The sequence below is a fragment of the Choloepus didactylus genome, chromosome 15 (genome assembly GCF_015220235.1).
Source record: "Choloepus didactylus isolate mChoDid1 chromosome 15, mChoDid1.pri, whole genome shotgun sequence".
NCBI lineage: Eukaryota > Metazoa > Chordata > Mammalia > Pilosa > Megalonychidae > Choloepus > Choloepus didactylus.
The window spans coordinates 67909060-67924426 of NC_051321.1; the positions used below are offsets into that span (position 1 = coordinate 67909060).

Consider the following 15367-nt stretch of genomic DNA (forward strand, 5'->3'; position numbering starts at 1 on the left):
AGCTGGCCTGGCCCAGGCTTCCCTGTGGGGTGGCTTGAATCTGTCCATCCCAGTTCCTCAGCCTAAGAAGCTTCGCCAAAGAAAGAGTCCGGATACGTGGAAATTCAATAAACATTTATGGAACTAATCCATAGGGTGGGCACAGCACTGAGGAAGTGGGGGGTGGGGATGTGTGAATCGGTCCTGGACTTAGCCCCCAAGTCGCTCAGGAGCTCACAGCAGAATGAAAAGTGAGTCCCCAGAGCTGGAGAGTCAGGGCCAGGTAGCAGACGGCCTGAGTGTGACCCCAACAGCACCACGGCATGAAGGGGGAAGGTCATTCCTACTTCCAAAGACAGTGGTATTAAGGCAGGAAGAGATGGGGGGATGGTTTAGGGGGTGCCAGGTCCAAGGAATGAGCAGGTGGAGGGAACAGGGTGACCTCAGGCACGGGGTGAGAATGCTCAGCGTGGAGAGTAGACCAGTGGGCTAGGAGGGTGTTCAGGATCCGGCTGTGGATGCCACAGGACAGGGCATGGCCCTACAAGGCCGCCCACTTCAGCTCCTTGATGTTCAGGCCAGTTCCACAAGCCAGGCGTCAAAAACACAAATGTCCCCAGGAGCCAGGCCAGGTGGGCCAGTGAAAGAGAGAAGCAGCCAGCTGCATCAACAATTCACAGGAAATGCACCCTCTCAGATGTTTCTTGAAACATTGGGCTGTCTCAGTGGATCATATTCTTCACCTCCCACTCCATTCAGCAGCACAGATACAAAGGAATGCATCTCCACTAGAGCAAAACGGCAAGGTCAATATTCTGTTAAATGGCCTCTCCCATTTGGCCGCCGTATCAGAGGGCAGTAGGGAGGACTGGAGACTGTGGCCCACCCAAAGGGAAAGTCCCTGACACTCCACTCCACCTCACTGCTGCCAGGCAGGAATGCACGCCCAGGGCTGCCATCCTCCTGCATTTAGACACCAGAAACCGGGATTTGTGCATAAAATCACTCAATTTGCCATTGTTGGTGCAAATTCTTTTAAACACTGTGTGGGCCAAAGAAGACCCACCCAGTTGGTGAGATGCTGGGCTGTGGGGTTCAGGGCTTCGCTGGCTAGGACGGGGTCCTGAGCCCGAGGCCATGGCCTTCTCTCAGACAGCCCAGGGGACCCTGCCAGGCTCTGCTTTCCCCAGGTTTCATCAGGGGGGTGGTGGCACCCGCCCCAGCTCCTTCCCCCCAGTGTCCCTCCATGGGACTAGCCTCGGCTGGCCTCTTCCCAGGAGCCTCTCCTCTGACTGATGAAACCCATGGCAGGGCTTGGCTGCCAGGCCCCAGGGCCCCCCAGTTCCCCAGCTACTGGGTGCCCAGGGACAGATGCCCAGTCCCCATGCTGGTAAATACTGTGATTAGCTGGGCAGGGGATGGGGCTCAGGGGAGTGGCTGCCCTCAAGCACTGCAGGGGTTCACCTGGATCCATTTCACAGATTTCTAGGATGGCAGAGGTGGGGGACCTTGGCCGCCATCTGATCTATCCTCATCTGATGCCAGATGGCCCAGACATGGGTTTTCCTGGTCTCTATTTGAATCCCTCCAGAGATGGAGACTCACTGCTTCCCAATAGTAATAACTGTAATAGCTGGCATTTATTGAGTGCTTATTTATTTTCACTTAAGGGGCCCATTTTACCTTCAGGAATCAATAGGAATAAGTCTAAGCCTTCCACTCCATGACAGCTTTACAAATATTTGAAATCAGCTCTCATGGCCAAGCTGGAGCTGTTTCTCCTGCAGCTGCATGCTCCCAGACCCTCAGCTGGCATGACTCAGCTTCCGTGCGGCCCTGTCTGCTCCCTCGGGTTCCCAGTGGCCCGCCTCAGTTTCCTCGACTCTCACAGGGGAGTAAGATGGTGCCCACCCCCAGGGCATGGGGGGTAATGAGTGTGGTGGATGCTGCAAACAGGACAGGCACTGGCTTAGGAAACAGAAGGTCATGTTTTCCACAGTCCCAGCTCAGCTGTGGGTATAAGGGGCCAAGCTTTGGGGTCTGTGGGACCTGAGTTTTAATAAGCTCAGACTCCAGCCTCTGCTCTCCTGGTAAGCAAATTGCTTGAACTCCTGGAATCTCAGATTGTCCAATGAACTGGAGATGGCAAGCCCTTCCTCATAGACTCACTGCAAGGAGTAAAAGAGATGATAGGTGAAAATAGTAAGAGCATAAATATTAGTCCTTTTCTACTTTGTCACCATCAACGTCATCAGCAGTAGCAGGCATGTCACTGGACTGTCACTGTCACCTCCTTTATTCCAAGCTCTATACTTCTATTTACGTGAAGATGAGGAGGAGAAGAAATAACTCCTTGCACTAGCAGATGCCTGAGATTGCAAAGTGCCTTCACATGCCTGGCGTTGTGAAGCTCACAAAACTGGGAGAAGGCTAGTGAGTCACATGGCTAGGGGCAGCCTCTCCCAACCCCCAGTCCAATGCTCACGCCATGGCCCCACACGGTTGGGGACATAGTCCTGCTGTCCCACCACCTAAGCCTGTACCACCCTGTGGCCTTCCCCCAAACACCTTCACACTGGTCCCCAACTTGCCTTCAGAATCAACCCTCTATCCTCACTGGAGGTCGGCAGGATAAGGGGCCCTCCTCCCCACTTTACAGATGGGGAAACAGAGACCCAAGGGCAGCTAGCACCTTGCCCACCTGTTCTGGCTCCTCCCTGGGCTCCCTGCCTGGACATCAGGGACCTTCCCTGGGATCTGAGAAAGCAGGCACTGGCCCAGAATCCTTGGACCCCTGGACCCAAACATGAGCCTGCCCTGGCTTCCAGGCCTGTCAGGTGGCCCGCTCCCCCACCAGTCAGTAAAGAAGTTCTGACTCTTCCTGAGCCTTGAAACACAGAAAGCGCCTCCTTGAACTGTTGAAGCGGAACCACTGCTGGGCAGGGCGGGTGTGCAGGACTTGAGTGTGCGGGTGTGGCGTCTCCTCCACTTGCATCTTACTGAACCCCTCCTTCCAGAAGCCCTCGCTGCCCTTGGCATCTTGAGCCCCCGTTCTCCCGGCTCTCCTCTGTCTTCTCTGCCCAGTTCCCCGCCCCCCTTGCAAGCTTTCTCTTCAACTCAATCTTTAAATCCTAGAGTTCCGCAGCGCACAGTTCTGGGCCTCCTCTTTCCTCTCCTCTAGGTTTATCTCATCCGCACCCACACCTTCAACTACCATCCACAGCTGGCAACTCCCCATCTCAGGCCTGGACCGTCGAGTCTTCACGAAATGAAGTCCAGCGCCCTCCCCCCAGCATCGGGTCCACCCAGAGAGAGGCCGCCCCTTGCCGGGACTCTCCCCCGGGCGCGGCAGGAGCGATATAAACGCGGCCGCCAGGGGGCGCCCGACCTCCGCGCGACCGAGACCGGGGCGGCCCCGGATCCCCGGCCGGCGAGGGCTTGCTGCAGCCGCTAGGACGCCGGGCCTCGTCCTGGTCTCCCCGGGAGATGGCACGGTGGCCGCACCCGGCCCGGCCCCGAAGGAGGACTTCGCATGCATCTTGGAGACGTGCCTGTGACGACTGAGCCCCGTGAGGCACCACGGTTGGGCCCTGGGCCCCCTCCCCAGGCCGCCCAGACCTGGCTGGGCAGGTCCCCGATTCCTCCGGTCTCGCTGTCAGTCTGTGGTTAAAGACGAGGCTCTCGTGGTCATCTGAGGCGCCAACGACAGGAGAGCCGGGTGCGGGTGTGTGTGGGGGGGAAACCGGCCCTCATTTGGGGACTACTCTGTAAATCTAAAACTTCGAAAATAAAGAGAGGCTATGGAATGAATGTTTTAAGATAAGTACACAATAGCAAACCTAAGGCAATTCGAGAATAGAGTAGGAATTTGAGTGAACCACCACCTACCAATAATGGTCTCATGAATTTGGAGTGAAAACCAAAGGTTTAAACTATTAAATGATTTAGAAGATGAGGAGGAGGACAAAGGAAAATAAAAATCACCCAAAGGGAGGGCCCGTGAGAACGGGGGTCCTCTGCCCGGTCCAGGGGTGGGGTCCTTCCTCTGGGGACTGGGGGAGGCCACACAGCCCCAGAAAGCTCGCTGGGTCCCCAAGGGCCTCTGAGGCAGGGTGGGGTGCTGGGGAAGCAGGTTATCCTTTTATTAGACTTACAAGATACAAACTTTAAAGTATCTCTGATTAATATCATCAAGAAGATAGAAGACTTGATAGGGAATTTTAGCAGAGTAGTGGAATCTATTTAAAAATTGCTAAGTAAATACTAGAAATGAAAGAAATATGACTAATATTACGAATTTAACATATGGGTTTAACAACAAATGAGACATAGAAGAAGAGAGGGCTAAATGAACTGGAAGATAAGCCAGCAGAAAACATCCTGACAGAAGCACAAAGAAAAGAAAGGCTGGAGAATAGAGAGACAAGTGTAAGCGATATATGGAACATGGAGTATGGTGAAGAGGTCTAGTGTAGGTGTCGTCTAAGAAGGGGAGGAGAGAATATGGCACAAGCAATGTCTGAAGAAATACTGGCTGAGAGTTTTCCAGAATTAATCAAAGACATAAAGACACAAATTCGAGAAGTACTGTGAACTTCAAGCAGCATATATACAAAGAAATCCATACCTAAGCATATCATAGTAATACTGCTACAACCAAAGGCAAAGATAAAATCTGAGGCAGCCACTAGGAAGTTAAGTGACTTCACCTTCAAAGGAGGAGGAATATTTATAGCTGTCTTCTCAGCAGAGGCAATAGAACACCAAGGACAATGGAACAATATCTTTGCAGTGCTGAAAAAAAAGAACCACCAGTCTAGAATTCTAGATCTAATGAAAACATCCTTCAAAAGGCATTTCCAGATGAACAAAACTAAGAGACTTCATTGCTAACAGATTGACACAAAAAGAAATAGTAACAAGAGTTCTTTGGGCTTTCTAGGAGGAAGCAAATGTAGGAAAAGCAGAGGAAATTTTGGAAGGGTAAACAGATGAGTAAATTGAAATTAAACAAAAATTTTTTAAATTAAAAAATTTTTTTAAATGATGTCTTATGAGATTTAAAATAAGATAGAATTAACTTACTTCATGAATGATCTGGGTGCCAGTGTCATTTTGTGATCATTCATTAAGCGGTCCACTTCAAATCTGTATCTGTACACTAGTCTATATGTCAGTTATACTGCCTTAGAAAGACTTTAAGCAGTGAAAGAATGCAGGAGAGAGTGGGGAGTGAAAGCGTAAGAAAGACAAGGGCCACTGGCTCCTGTCAGGCTTCTGGGCAGGTGGGTAGGGATGGGATGGAACCCAGAGCCCAGGGAGGGGACCAGCCTTAGTAAGGGGCAGCTTCTCTGTTGTAACCGGAGAGAAAGAAAAAAGCAAAAGCAAACAAGAATGGATGGAGGCAGATTTGGTGCTGGGAAAAGAGGCTGCTCCTATCAGGTGACGTCTGTTTTTCCCGTAGGCAAGAGATGAAGCCATCCTGGGATAGTGTGAGGTCAGTGGTTTGAAGCGGGTGGAGGAGGAGGCTGAAAGCTGGCAGGAGCTGACCTGCAGGAGTTGTAGGACTCCTTAGGGAATCCTGCAGGTCTATGTTAGGTTGGTAACCATGACTTCAGAGTGCAATCACTAGCCCTGCTTGTGGCTTTCTCCAAAGAGACCCATGTGTGCAGGTGTGCTCATCACCAAAAGGAGATGAGAAAGTGTAGGGCATTGCTAAGAGTGTCACTGAAGTGATGGACCTTGGGACCTAAGCTGGATCAGGGTGGAGGGAAAGAGATGCCTGATAGATGGAGGGGAGACAGGGGGCAAGGATTGAAGTCTCCAGTAAGTCCAGAGGAAAGGTGGTTAGGGGCAGACTGGGGGGGGGGGCTTGAATTAATGATGTGAGGGCAGAGAAGTTATGGGTGAGCAGTCATGGTGATACCTTACCTCCCAGGATCCATGTGCCCTGCTTGGGGACCAATAAACCCTGGAAAGAGGCAAATGGCCTCTCCACTGAGCAAGCCCAGCCTGTGAGAACTGCAGTGGCAAGGCAGTGCCACAAGATGGCAGCACAGTCGGCGAATTCCATGGGTGGAGTCCTCTGCATCTACTAAGCTGATATCTGGTTGAGGCTGGAGGGGCAGGGGCTGTACGAAATATTTACGCAATTCCTAAAGTGCTTAATTGCCCACAGGCCAGCAGATTTTGGGTAAGGGGCAGAGAGGGGAGCTTGCAGGGTTCCAGTCTTAGAGGATGGGGGTTGTGCAGCCCCCACCGCTTTGATGGAGCTCCGGGTGGGTTCTAGAAGCAGAAAGGCCCAGCTGTGTACCCAGAGCAAGGTACTACTAACCTTTTGGTATGCCTATTTCCTTATAAGCACAATGAGGTAACAAAAGTGCCTCCCTCATGGGGCTGTGCGGTGGATTCAAGGAGGTGCTCCCCGCGGAGGGCAGAGCTGGAGCAGGGGCTCGGTATCTCAGCTCCTTGAACAGCAGTCAGTACAATTTGCCAGGCACCTAGGCTTGCCCATAGCAGGCTTTAGGTTGGTGTTGTTACACCCTTTACAGATGAGGAAACTGAGGTTTGACTTGCCTAGAGACACGTGATCTGCATCCAAGCCCAGGTCTGTCCACCGAGCCAGGCCCCTCTTACCAGTCTACCCAGTCACCACACCCCACACTCCCCATCTGCACCCCAGATACAGAGTGGGGGACCCTCTGGGTGGAAAAGTGTAGCCACTCCATCTCCAGGCACATCAAGGGTCTGTGAATGTAATTAACACTACTGAATTACAGACCTGAATGTGGTTAAGAGGGGAAATTTTAGAATGAAAACTTTTAAAAGAACAAAACACAAACAGTGAACACTACTGTAATATGGAGCATAGTTAAGAGCACAATTATAATAACACTCTCTTAATTGTAACAAGGTACCACACTAATGCAAGATGGTCATGACGGGGGTGGATTTATGGGAACTCTGTATTATCTGCATAATTTTTCTGTAAGCCTACAACTTCTCTAATAAAAATATTAGTTAATCGATTAATTAATTAATTAATTCAAAAGGGAGCTATGTGAGTCTGCCGCAGCCACTTCAGGCCAGCGTGGAGGAAGCCGGCCAATCCCTGGGCCTGCCCACACCAGCCCCTCCTCACTCCCACCCCCTCCCTGGCCCCAGCCCCCAGAGACTGTCACTTTTCAAGTCAACCTGTGTATAAATACCAAGTCTCTCTCTCCGCTTACCTCCTCCTCTCAATTCTGACCACCTCTTTTCTAATTACCTGTCAGGATAGATGCTTTTATTGCCTTATCAAGGAAGCAACCCAAGGGTAAGAGATTTGCTCAAGGTCACACAGCAGGTCAGGGGCAAGGTCAGAATTAGAGCCCAGGACCTCTGACTCCACCTCCGGTGGCGCACCTTCCCAGATCCCTCCCAGCCTCCCACACTCCCTGGGAAGCTGAGTGTGCCCAAAGCTTACAGCCACACCCTGGCACTGAGCTAGATGCTACTGCCACTGTGGGTCTAGACCCTGCAGGATGAGGTGAGCCCATCCTGGCCGGGAAGCAGCCTGGTGGATGCATTTGCAGCCTGTTCCTCCCCAGCATCTCTGTCTTAATGATGGAGGCCATCCTCCAAGACCCAGCCCCCCCAAAACCTAGCCTTAGCACCAGCCAGGCCCCAGTGCCCACACCTCCTCCCTCTGAAGAAAGCCCCCCAGTCTCAGATTGCTAGAGGAGAGCTCCGGCTGCCTCTGATTCCCTCGGCAGGTGTCATGAAACTGTCTCACTCACACACATTCTCCAGAGATAAAGCAAATTATAAATTATAAAATGACTATTTAAATGACAATATATAAAATGACTCAGGGCTTCGCATGGAGAAAAAGCGATCAAGTGACAAAACATTGGAGCTCCAAGGAGATGGGGGCTGAGGACAGCACCAGGAAGAGCCCTGGCTTGGCCCAAGGACTTTTGTTCTCTGTGTTGCCCCTCCTTCCTCAGCCTCACCCATCTGCTTCAAATGTGGCATGGAAGAGAGAGCTCTGGGGTCTGCCGTGCCACCATCGCCAGCTGTGTGTCCTGGCCCAGCACTTCACCTCCCTGAGCCTCAGTTTCCTCATCTGTAAGATGAGAGTAGTAGTTTCATTTCACTGGGTTTAGGAGATCAAATGAGAGAACGTTCATGAAAATGCTTTCTATGGTAGAAGATATTTTTTCAGATATTAAAAAAAGTTAAAATTAAGGTCTGAAAACAGCCCCATCTCCCCCCACCCCCAACAAAAACCAACCTTCTACCTTATTTGGGGTGGGACACTCTTCTTTGGGAAGGAAGAAAATTTGCAGCAGGGGCCTGGTATCTGTCAATTCATCTGATCCTTCCAAAAATCCCACAAGGAATCCTGGCTCCAGAGAGGTTTAGTAACTTTATCATGATCCTTCAGCTCATAAGAGTGGAGCCAAGGTTCCCACTGGGCACTTCCAATCCCTTCCTCTCCAGGGCTGGGGAACTTTCTGACAATTTAGGGTACTGTTCCCCAAACTGAATGCTGAATGCGTATCAAATGTATGGATTTCTCAGCCCCACCCCTGAAATCCTAAACTGTGGATCACATTCATTCATCAAGTATTTATTGAGCACTTACTATGCGCCCAGAGCTGAAGGTCTACCAGTAAACAAGGCAGATAAAGTTCTGCCTTAGGATCTCTGGGGAGGGGCTACAGAATCTGAGTAAGTGCCCCAGGGATGTTTATGATCAGGCAGGTGTTTGGGGAGAGCTGCTTATAAGATGAAAGCTTGGGACAAGGAGTGCAGGTGACTCTGAGAACCTATCCCCACTTCCATGGCACCGCTGGCCCCTGGGGTCCATCTGGGCACAGGCCTGGAACTTCCTGCCCAGGTTTCTGGATCCCTGCTCCACACTGTCCGACTGGGCTGGGACCCAGGGGTCAGGAAGGTCTTGCTTCCTTCCTGGCGTGCATTACATGCAGGTCAGGGTGTGAGGCTAGGATGGCCAGCAGTCCTTCACACCAAGTTCTGGCTCTCCCAAGAACCTCTCTGCAGCCCTGGGAGGCTGTGTCCACCTGGGTGCAGGGCCTGCTCCACCTTGAGAGCTGAGGGACCTTGGAGAACTTGCCCAGCCTTCTTGAGAGTTGGAGAGAGATCAGTGGTGCTCCAAGAAGGAAGTGTACAGGGGCCCAGGATGGGGGCACTGGCATCTGCCCAGACCCTGGAGAGCCCACCTCTGGCAAGATCCAGGTGTCCTGGGCTGGGGTGCTACAAACTGCACTGACCCGAGTTAGGGAGGCCTTGTTGGGAGCTGGAATGGTTTGGGTCTAAAAGGAGTAAGACAAAAAACTCCGCAAAGGTGGGTCTGTTTTTCTTAGGCCGCTGCTGGACAAATAAATCATCTCTCCCAGCCAAATGTCTCCAGCCACTCATCCCCTGGCCTGCCTGCGGTCACCATGGCCATCTTGCCAATCACTGGAGGGGCCCATTCTCTTCTCCTGTAGTCCTTTCCGGAGCCCTGTGGTTTCAGGGGGGCTGTCTAGATGCCCAGCCTGGCTCTCAGGGGCCACCCCAATCTGGCCCCAGCCTCAGGAGGGGTCACATGACAGACCAGAGAACACGCGAGGACTTCAAAATCAGACAAAACTGGGGGCAAATTCGGACTCCCCACCGTGGGGTGTTGGGCCAGCTACTTAATGGCACAGAAACTCGGATGCTTCCCCTGTGAAATGGGGCAGTGCAGGGCCCAGCATGCAGTAGGTCTACTGGTTGGGTAAATGGCTGAATCTCCCTTGAAGCAAGGCTGCCATTCAATCTGGTACCGAGAGCGCCCAGCACTGGGCATGCTTGCAGGTGGGAGGCATCTCGTGCAGGAGGTTGAAAATCAGATCTGCTAGGACCTCCCGGCTCCATGTTGCTTCCCCTGTCTGCTTAAGGGGATAACGAAGCCCCTGCCCTCAGGACCATCAGGCAGTTCATGAGAAGGATGTAAAGGGCACAGCACAGAGAGAGAGCTGGACAAAGGAGGGGCCCTTGGTTTGAAACCCAAAATGAAGGCCAGGCAGCTGATGGGAGGGGGTTGGGCTGTGGGAAGCAGACATGAGCCCTTCTCCCACTGTGTTCTGGGCACCCAGCTGCTGCCCCCTTCACAGCCCCCAGGCCCCAGCCAGGCAGCAGCCTCTGGAAGGCAGTGACAGAAGGAAAGACGTCCTGGCAGTGACCTGGCCACTGGTGCTGCTGGCCTGAATCTGTGAGCAAAGCTTGGGTGGCCATGGCCAGCTGCGGTTCTGGGGCACGAAGGGTCGCTGAGGTGCCCCGGGTGGTAGCAGGACCAAGGAGGAATGAGAGCTGCATTTAGAGGGGTCCTCTAGGGGTCTGGGAGCCACGTGGGGAGAAGTGGGGCGCTCTTCCATGACCTGGGGTTGGCGGCACAGGAGCTGAAGTGGAGGGAGCAGGTCCAAGGTGGAGGGGCTGCAGCAGCCTGGGGGCCTGGGCGCACCCCGCCTGCCACGGCAACCTCGGGCAGTTTCTGGCGCCTCATTTTCTCCACCTGTGAAAAGGGGCGAACGTCCCCAGCCCCCGCCCTGGCGCGGGAGCGCAACCGAAAAACACAAAAGGAGAAGAGTTTGCGTGGGCTGGCGGCCGGGGCGGGCCGGGGGGTGGAGCCGAGCCTGCCGTCCCGCCCGAGCCGGAGCCCCGAGGAGGCCGAGCCCCGAGTCGCAGGGGCCGCGGCGGCCCGGGAGGCGGCGGCGACGCGGCGACAGTAAGTGTGGCCGGAGGTCGGGGCGGTGGGCTTGGCCCCGCGCTGGGGGCCCGGCCTGGTGCGGCCCCACCGATAGCTCCTCCGGCTCCCGGGCGCCCCCGGGGCTCGCTCCCGGCGGCCTCCCTCCGCCGCCTCCTCCGGGCGCTGTCCCTCCTCTTCCTCCCTGCTCTCTAGCGCCCCCTCTTCCCCCCAACGCTCTCTGTCACCCACTCGTCCTCTCTTCTCTCTGGGTCTCCACCCCATTCCCTCAGACCCCCATTCTCTCCCCACCTCCTTTCTGACCTTTGGGTGGTTCCTGTGCTTCCCAACATGCTTTCCCACAGATTAGCCTCACCAGCCCCCAGCCCCATTTCACAGATGAGGACTTCCAGGCAGGCAGTCAGACACCCCATTGGAAGGAGCATTTGATCTTCGCCGCTCAGAGGTTTTCTGCAGGGTCCGGTAGCCCTCCAGGTTCCTGCTTCTTCGTGCCCTGAGGTCACCCGGGGAGGGAGCCAGCTCCTGTACGGCTTTTGAGGAATGCACACCCGGCCACAGCCAGCCTGTCCTGGGGAGGCTCCGGCTCTTCCTTACCTTTCTTTTTCTTTCTTTTTTAATCAAAAAGCCAGCAGCTAGCTTTTATAAACAGTAATAAGGCTTTGCTCACTCCAGTGCCCTGGCCTGTGACCCAGGTTAGAGAAAAATCCTGGCTCCTTCAGAACCTCGGTCAAGCCTGAATGGTCAACCATTCGGCAGAGGCCCGGAGCTGAGACTGAGCCCTGGCCGAGTGGGGCATCCGGTGACCCAGCTGTTGGGTCACTGCACCCACCCCTGTTGCTGGAGCATCTGGGAAGAACCACTTGCTCATTCTTTACTGTCCTGCTTGGGTCAGAATTACTTTTTACATTTTTAGATACTAATTTTAAAACTGTGTGATACTAATTTTAAAACTGTGTGTGTGTGTGTGTGTGTGTGTGTGTGTGTGTGTGTGTTTGCTGTCTGTTTGGTGGGAGCTGCTGAGTTCCCTGTGTATTAAGGCTGGGGAAGAACTCTGCTCAAACAGGGAGTTTAAAATAGATCTGACTTGAATGTTCTGGGCTGGGGCAGCCGCGCAGCCTCCTTCTGCCTTGTCTCAGGTACGTGTTGCCCCAGTCCAAGAGACTAAGCTGGCCAAGAGGCATCCATCCTTGCAACTGACATTGGTGAGGGTGCCTCAGCAGCACTGCCCCCGCCTCCATGCACACCTCACTGGCTGCAAGGCCTTTGGGACAGAGGCCTGTACTTGGAGCCAGAAGACACGGGTTCAGATTCTCAGCAGTCTCTTCCCAGGGAGGCCCAGGAGTCTGGCCTGGACCTCAGACTGCTTGGTTACCTAATTTTGGTCTTTCATCTGGTAGCTGTGTGACCTTTGGCCAGTTAGTCAACCTCTCTGAGCCTAAGACCCCTCATCTGTGAAATGGACTGAGACTAGTACCTGCCTCATTAGGCCATTGCCAGGCTCAAGAGCTGGGTACAGACCTTGGTATGCATGGGTGCTGGTTTAATTTTAACTATTGGTAATTCTTACTGGGAATTGGGACAAATCAAGTGCCATCAAGGCCTCAGTCTTTGCATCTGAAAAAGGGCGGCAGCAGTTCCCACCCTGCCTAATTCCGAGGAGTGTTGTGAAGCTCTCCTGAGATAGTGGGCAAGGCTGTGTACCCATGTGAGAAGGCACTCATCTCACTAGGGAAGAAAGGTGCCACTCTGCGCGACTCAGTGCTCTGAGTTAAGGCTCGGCCTCTGTGCCAGATTAGATATATTATGTCCCCCAGAAAAGCCATATTCTTTAATGCAGTCTTGGGGGGGCAGACTGATTAGTCTTTTGATTAGGCTGGAAACTTTTACTTGAGTGTTGCCATGGAGATGTGAGACTCCCAACTGTGGGTGAGACTTTTGACTGGGTTATTACCATGGAGGTGTGGACCCTGCCCCTTCATGGTGGCTCTTGATTAGTTCACTGGAGTACTTAAGAGAAGTTAAGAGCCAACACAGCTGCTGACGCTTGGAGACGTTTGGCGATGCAGACAAAGGGACATGTAGAGATCCTAAGCTAAGAGATGAAGCCCAGAGTTTGCCCCAGAGAAGCTGAGAGGACCCCTAGACGCTTAGAGAGAAATGCCCTGGGAGAAAGAAGCAAGGATGCACAGGAGCTGAGAGAGAGGAGCGAAGACAGAAGCCCAGAGACATTTTGGAGAAAGCCATTTTGAAACCAGAACCTGGAAGCAAAGGACCAGCAGACACCAGCCACATGCCTTCACAGCTGACAGGTGTTCTGGACACCATTGGACTTTCCTCAGTGAAGGTTTCCTCTTTTTTGATGCCTTAATTTGGACACTTTTATGGCCTTAGAACTGTAAATTTGTAGCCTAATAAATCCCCTTTATAAAAGCCAATCTGTTTCTGGTATTTTGCATAATGGCAGCTCTAGTAAACTGGAACAGCCTTCTATGTGAGCCGAGATGCAATGACTGGTTGATTGATTGGGTAGGAAGGAAGCTACTGCAGAAGAGACTACAGTGTCCCGTCCTCAGCATTATTGAAATATTTCCTGTTTATCAAGCTGCTGCCACGTCCACGTGCTACACAGAGCATAGAAGTAGGCCTTCTACCTTGCAGCCAAACTCTGCAGCCAGCCAGCCAGGTGGCAAGGCCAGGATGCTGGGGAAGATGCTGATGCTTCAGCAGCTGCTGCCACGGGCCAGGCATTGCCAGTTGCAGAGCAATTGTTTAAAAGAGTTCCCTAGGTTTGCAGATGGGGAAACCAAGGCTCAGAAGCATGGTGATTTGCCCAAGATCATGTAGCTTGTAATTACTGACAGCCCAGAATCTTCCATTTGCCTTAGGTGCGACCACAGATTGGGAATGGCTGTCTCCTGGTGGGATAAGATGGTCAGGTGGGGACTCGGGCAGAAGCTGCAACCCAGGCTTGGCCATTTACCTAGCCTGTGACCTTCCTCTCTTTCAGGCCTTGGTTTCCCCACAGACGAAATGAGGGAGTGGACCATCAAAGGTTATAAACTGGCTAATGGAAGCAGCTCTACACGCTACACTCTTTAAATTATTTCCTTTGAATGCCTTTATTTTTACTTATAATTTTATTTTTTGAACAAGTGAAAAATTCACATGGTTCAAAATTCAAAAGGCACAGATTCCAAATGGAGTCAAGAGGTCACTGGTGGGCATTCTTATGCACTATATAGATAACCCATTTTAGGTTTTAATGCATTAGAATAGCTAGAAGTAAATGCCTGAAACTGTCAAACTGCAACCCAGTAGCCTTGACTCTTGAAGATGATTGTATAACTATGTAGCTTACAAAGGGTGACAGTGTGATTGTGAAAACCCTGTGGATCAGACTCCCTTTATCCAGTGTGTGGATGGATGAATAGAAAAATGGGGACAAAAAACTAAATGAAAAATAGGGTGGGCAGGGATGATTTGGGTGTTCTTTTTTTACTTTTATTTTTTATTCTTATTTTTACTTTTTCTGGTACAAGGAAAATGTTCAAAAAATAGATTGGGGTGATGAATGCACAGCTATATGATGGTACTGTGAACAACTGATTGTACACTTTGGATGATTGTATGCTATGTGACTATATCTCAACAAAATTGAATTTAAAAATTCAAAAGGCACAAAAGAGAATGCAGTGAAGTCCCCTCCTTCCTTGTCCCCAGCCCCCTCCTCAGAAGCAACCACTGGTTAGAAATTTCTTATATATCCTTCAAGACATATTCTATGCATATACAAATAAATATCTTTATGTATGTGTGTGTACACATATACTTTCCCTTTTTGTATATAAATAGTAGTAGCATATTCCACACCGTCTCCTGCTTCTTGCCTTTCTCACTTCAAGTGAAAAGAGTTTAGAGATCATTTTATGTCCACTAAAGGTCCTGATTCCTTTTTTACTGCTGCAGAGAGATTCAAATTTCTTTAGACCAGATTGCTTTTCTGGCGTGATTACTGCAGGCCCCACTGTGCCCCATTGCCTTACACCCAGTCTGCCCCACCCTTGTATGTTACCTATGGTGGCTCTGTATGGGTGGGGTGACCTCTGAGGTCACTTAGAGTTCTGACGTCCTGTCCTTCTCTGAGTCTGACTTCTGTCTTTCTCCCTGTTCCTTAAACCTGAAGCTCTCCAACCGGGCTTCGGTGACCTTACGGCCCCTGGTGTGGAGGCACTGGCAGCTTAGTAGGGTGGACAAGATCTCAGCTTGTCCCCAGCCTGAGCTTCTGCTCACCTGCCCTGTTTCGTTTTCTCTCCCCGTTCCAATAGTGGCCATTGTCTCAGAGGGTGACTTTTGTCACAGTACAAACTCCGCCTACAGAACCACAAGCAGCTCCCTCCAAGCTGACCAGGAGGCGCTGCTTGACAAGTTGCTGGACCACCCGCCACCGCCTGGCCTGCAGAGGCCCGAGGACCGCTTCAATGGTGCCTACATCATCTTCTTCGTCATGGGCATCGGCGCCCTGCTGCCGTGGAACTTCTTTGTCACTGCCAAGGAGTACTGGATCTTCAAACTCAGCAACTCCTCCAGCACAGCCGCACAGCAGGGTGCAGCGGGCTCAGACATCCTGGTAAGGGCACTTCCTCCCTGGAGGCG

The 15367-nt window shown here is 52.1% G+C and overlaps 1 protein-coding gene across 1 annotated transcript in view; it reads left to right on the top strand.

The window, feature by feature from the left end:
• The first annotated feature begins 10545 nt into the window (after positions 1–10545).
• Positions 10546–15367, top strand: part of SLC29A3 (solute carrier family 29 member 3) — a 45836-nt gene continuing 41014 nt past the window's right edge. The window contains exons 1-2 of the mRNA XM_037804422.1: positions 10546–10735; positions 15040–15341. Of these exons, the coding sequence (XP_037660350.1) occupies position 10735; positions 15040–15341 (303 nt within the window). The 5' untranslated portion in view covers positions 10546–10734. The remainder of the gene's footprint in view (positions 10736–15039; positions 15342–15367) is intronic.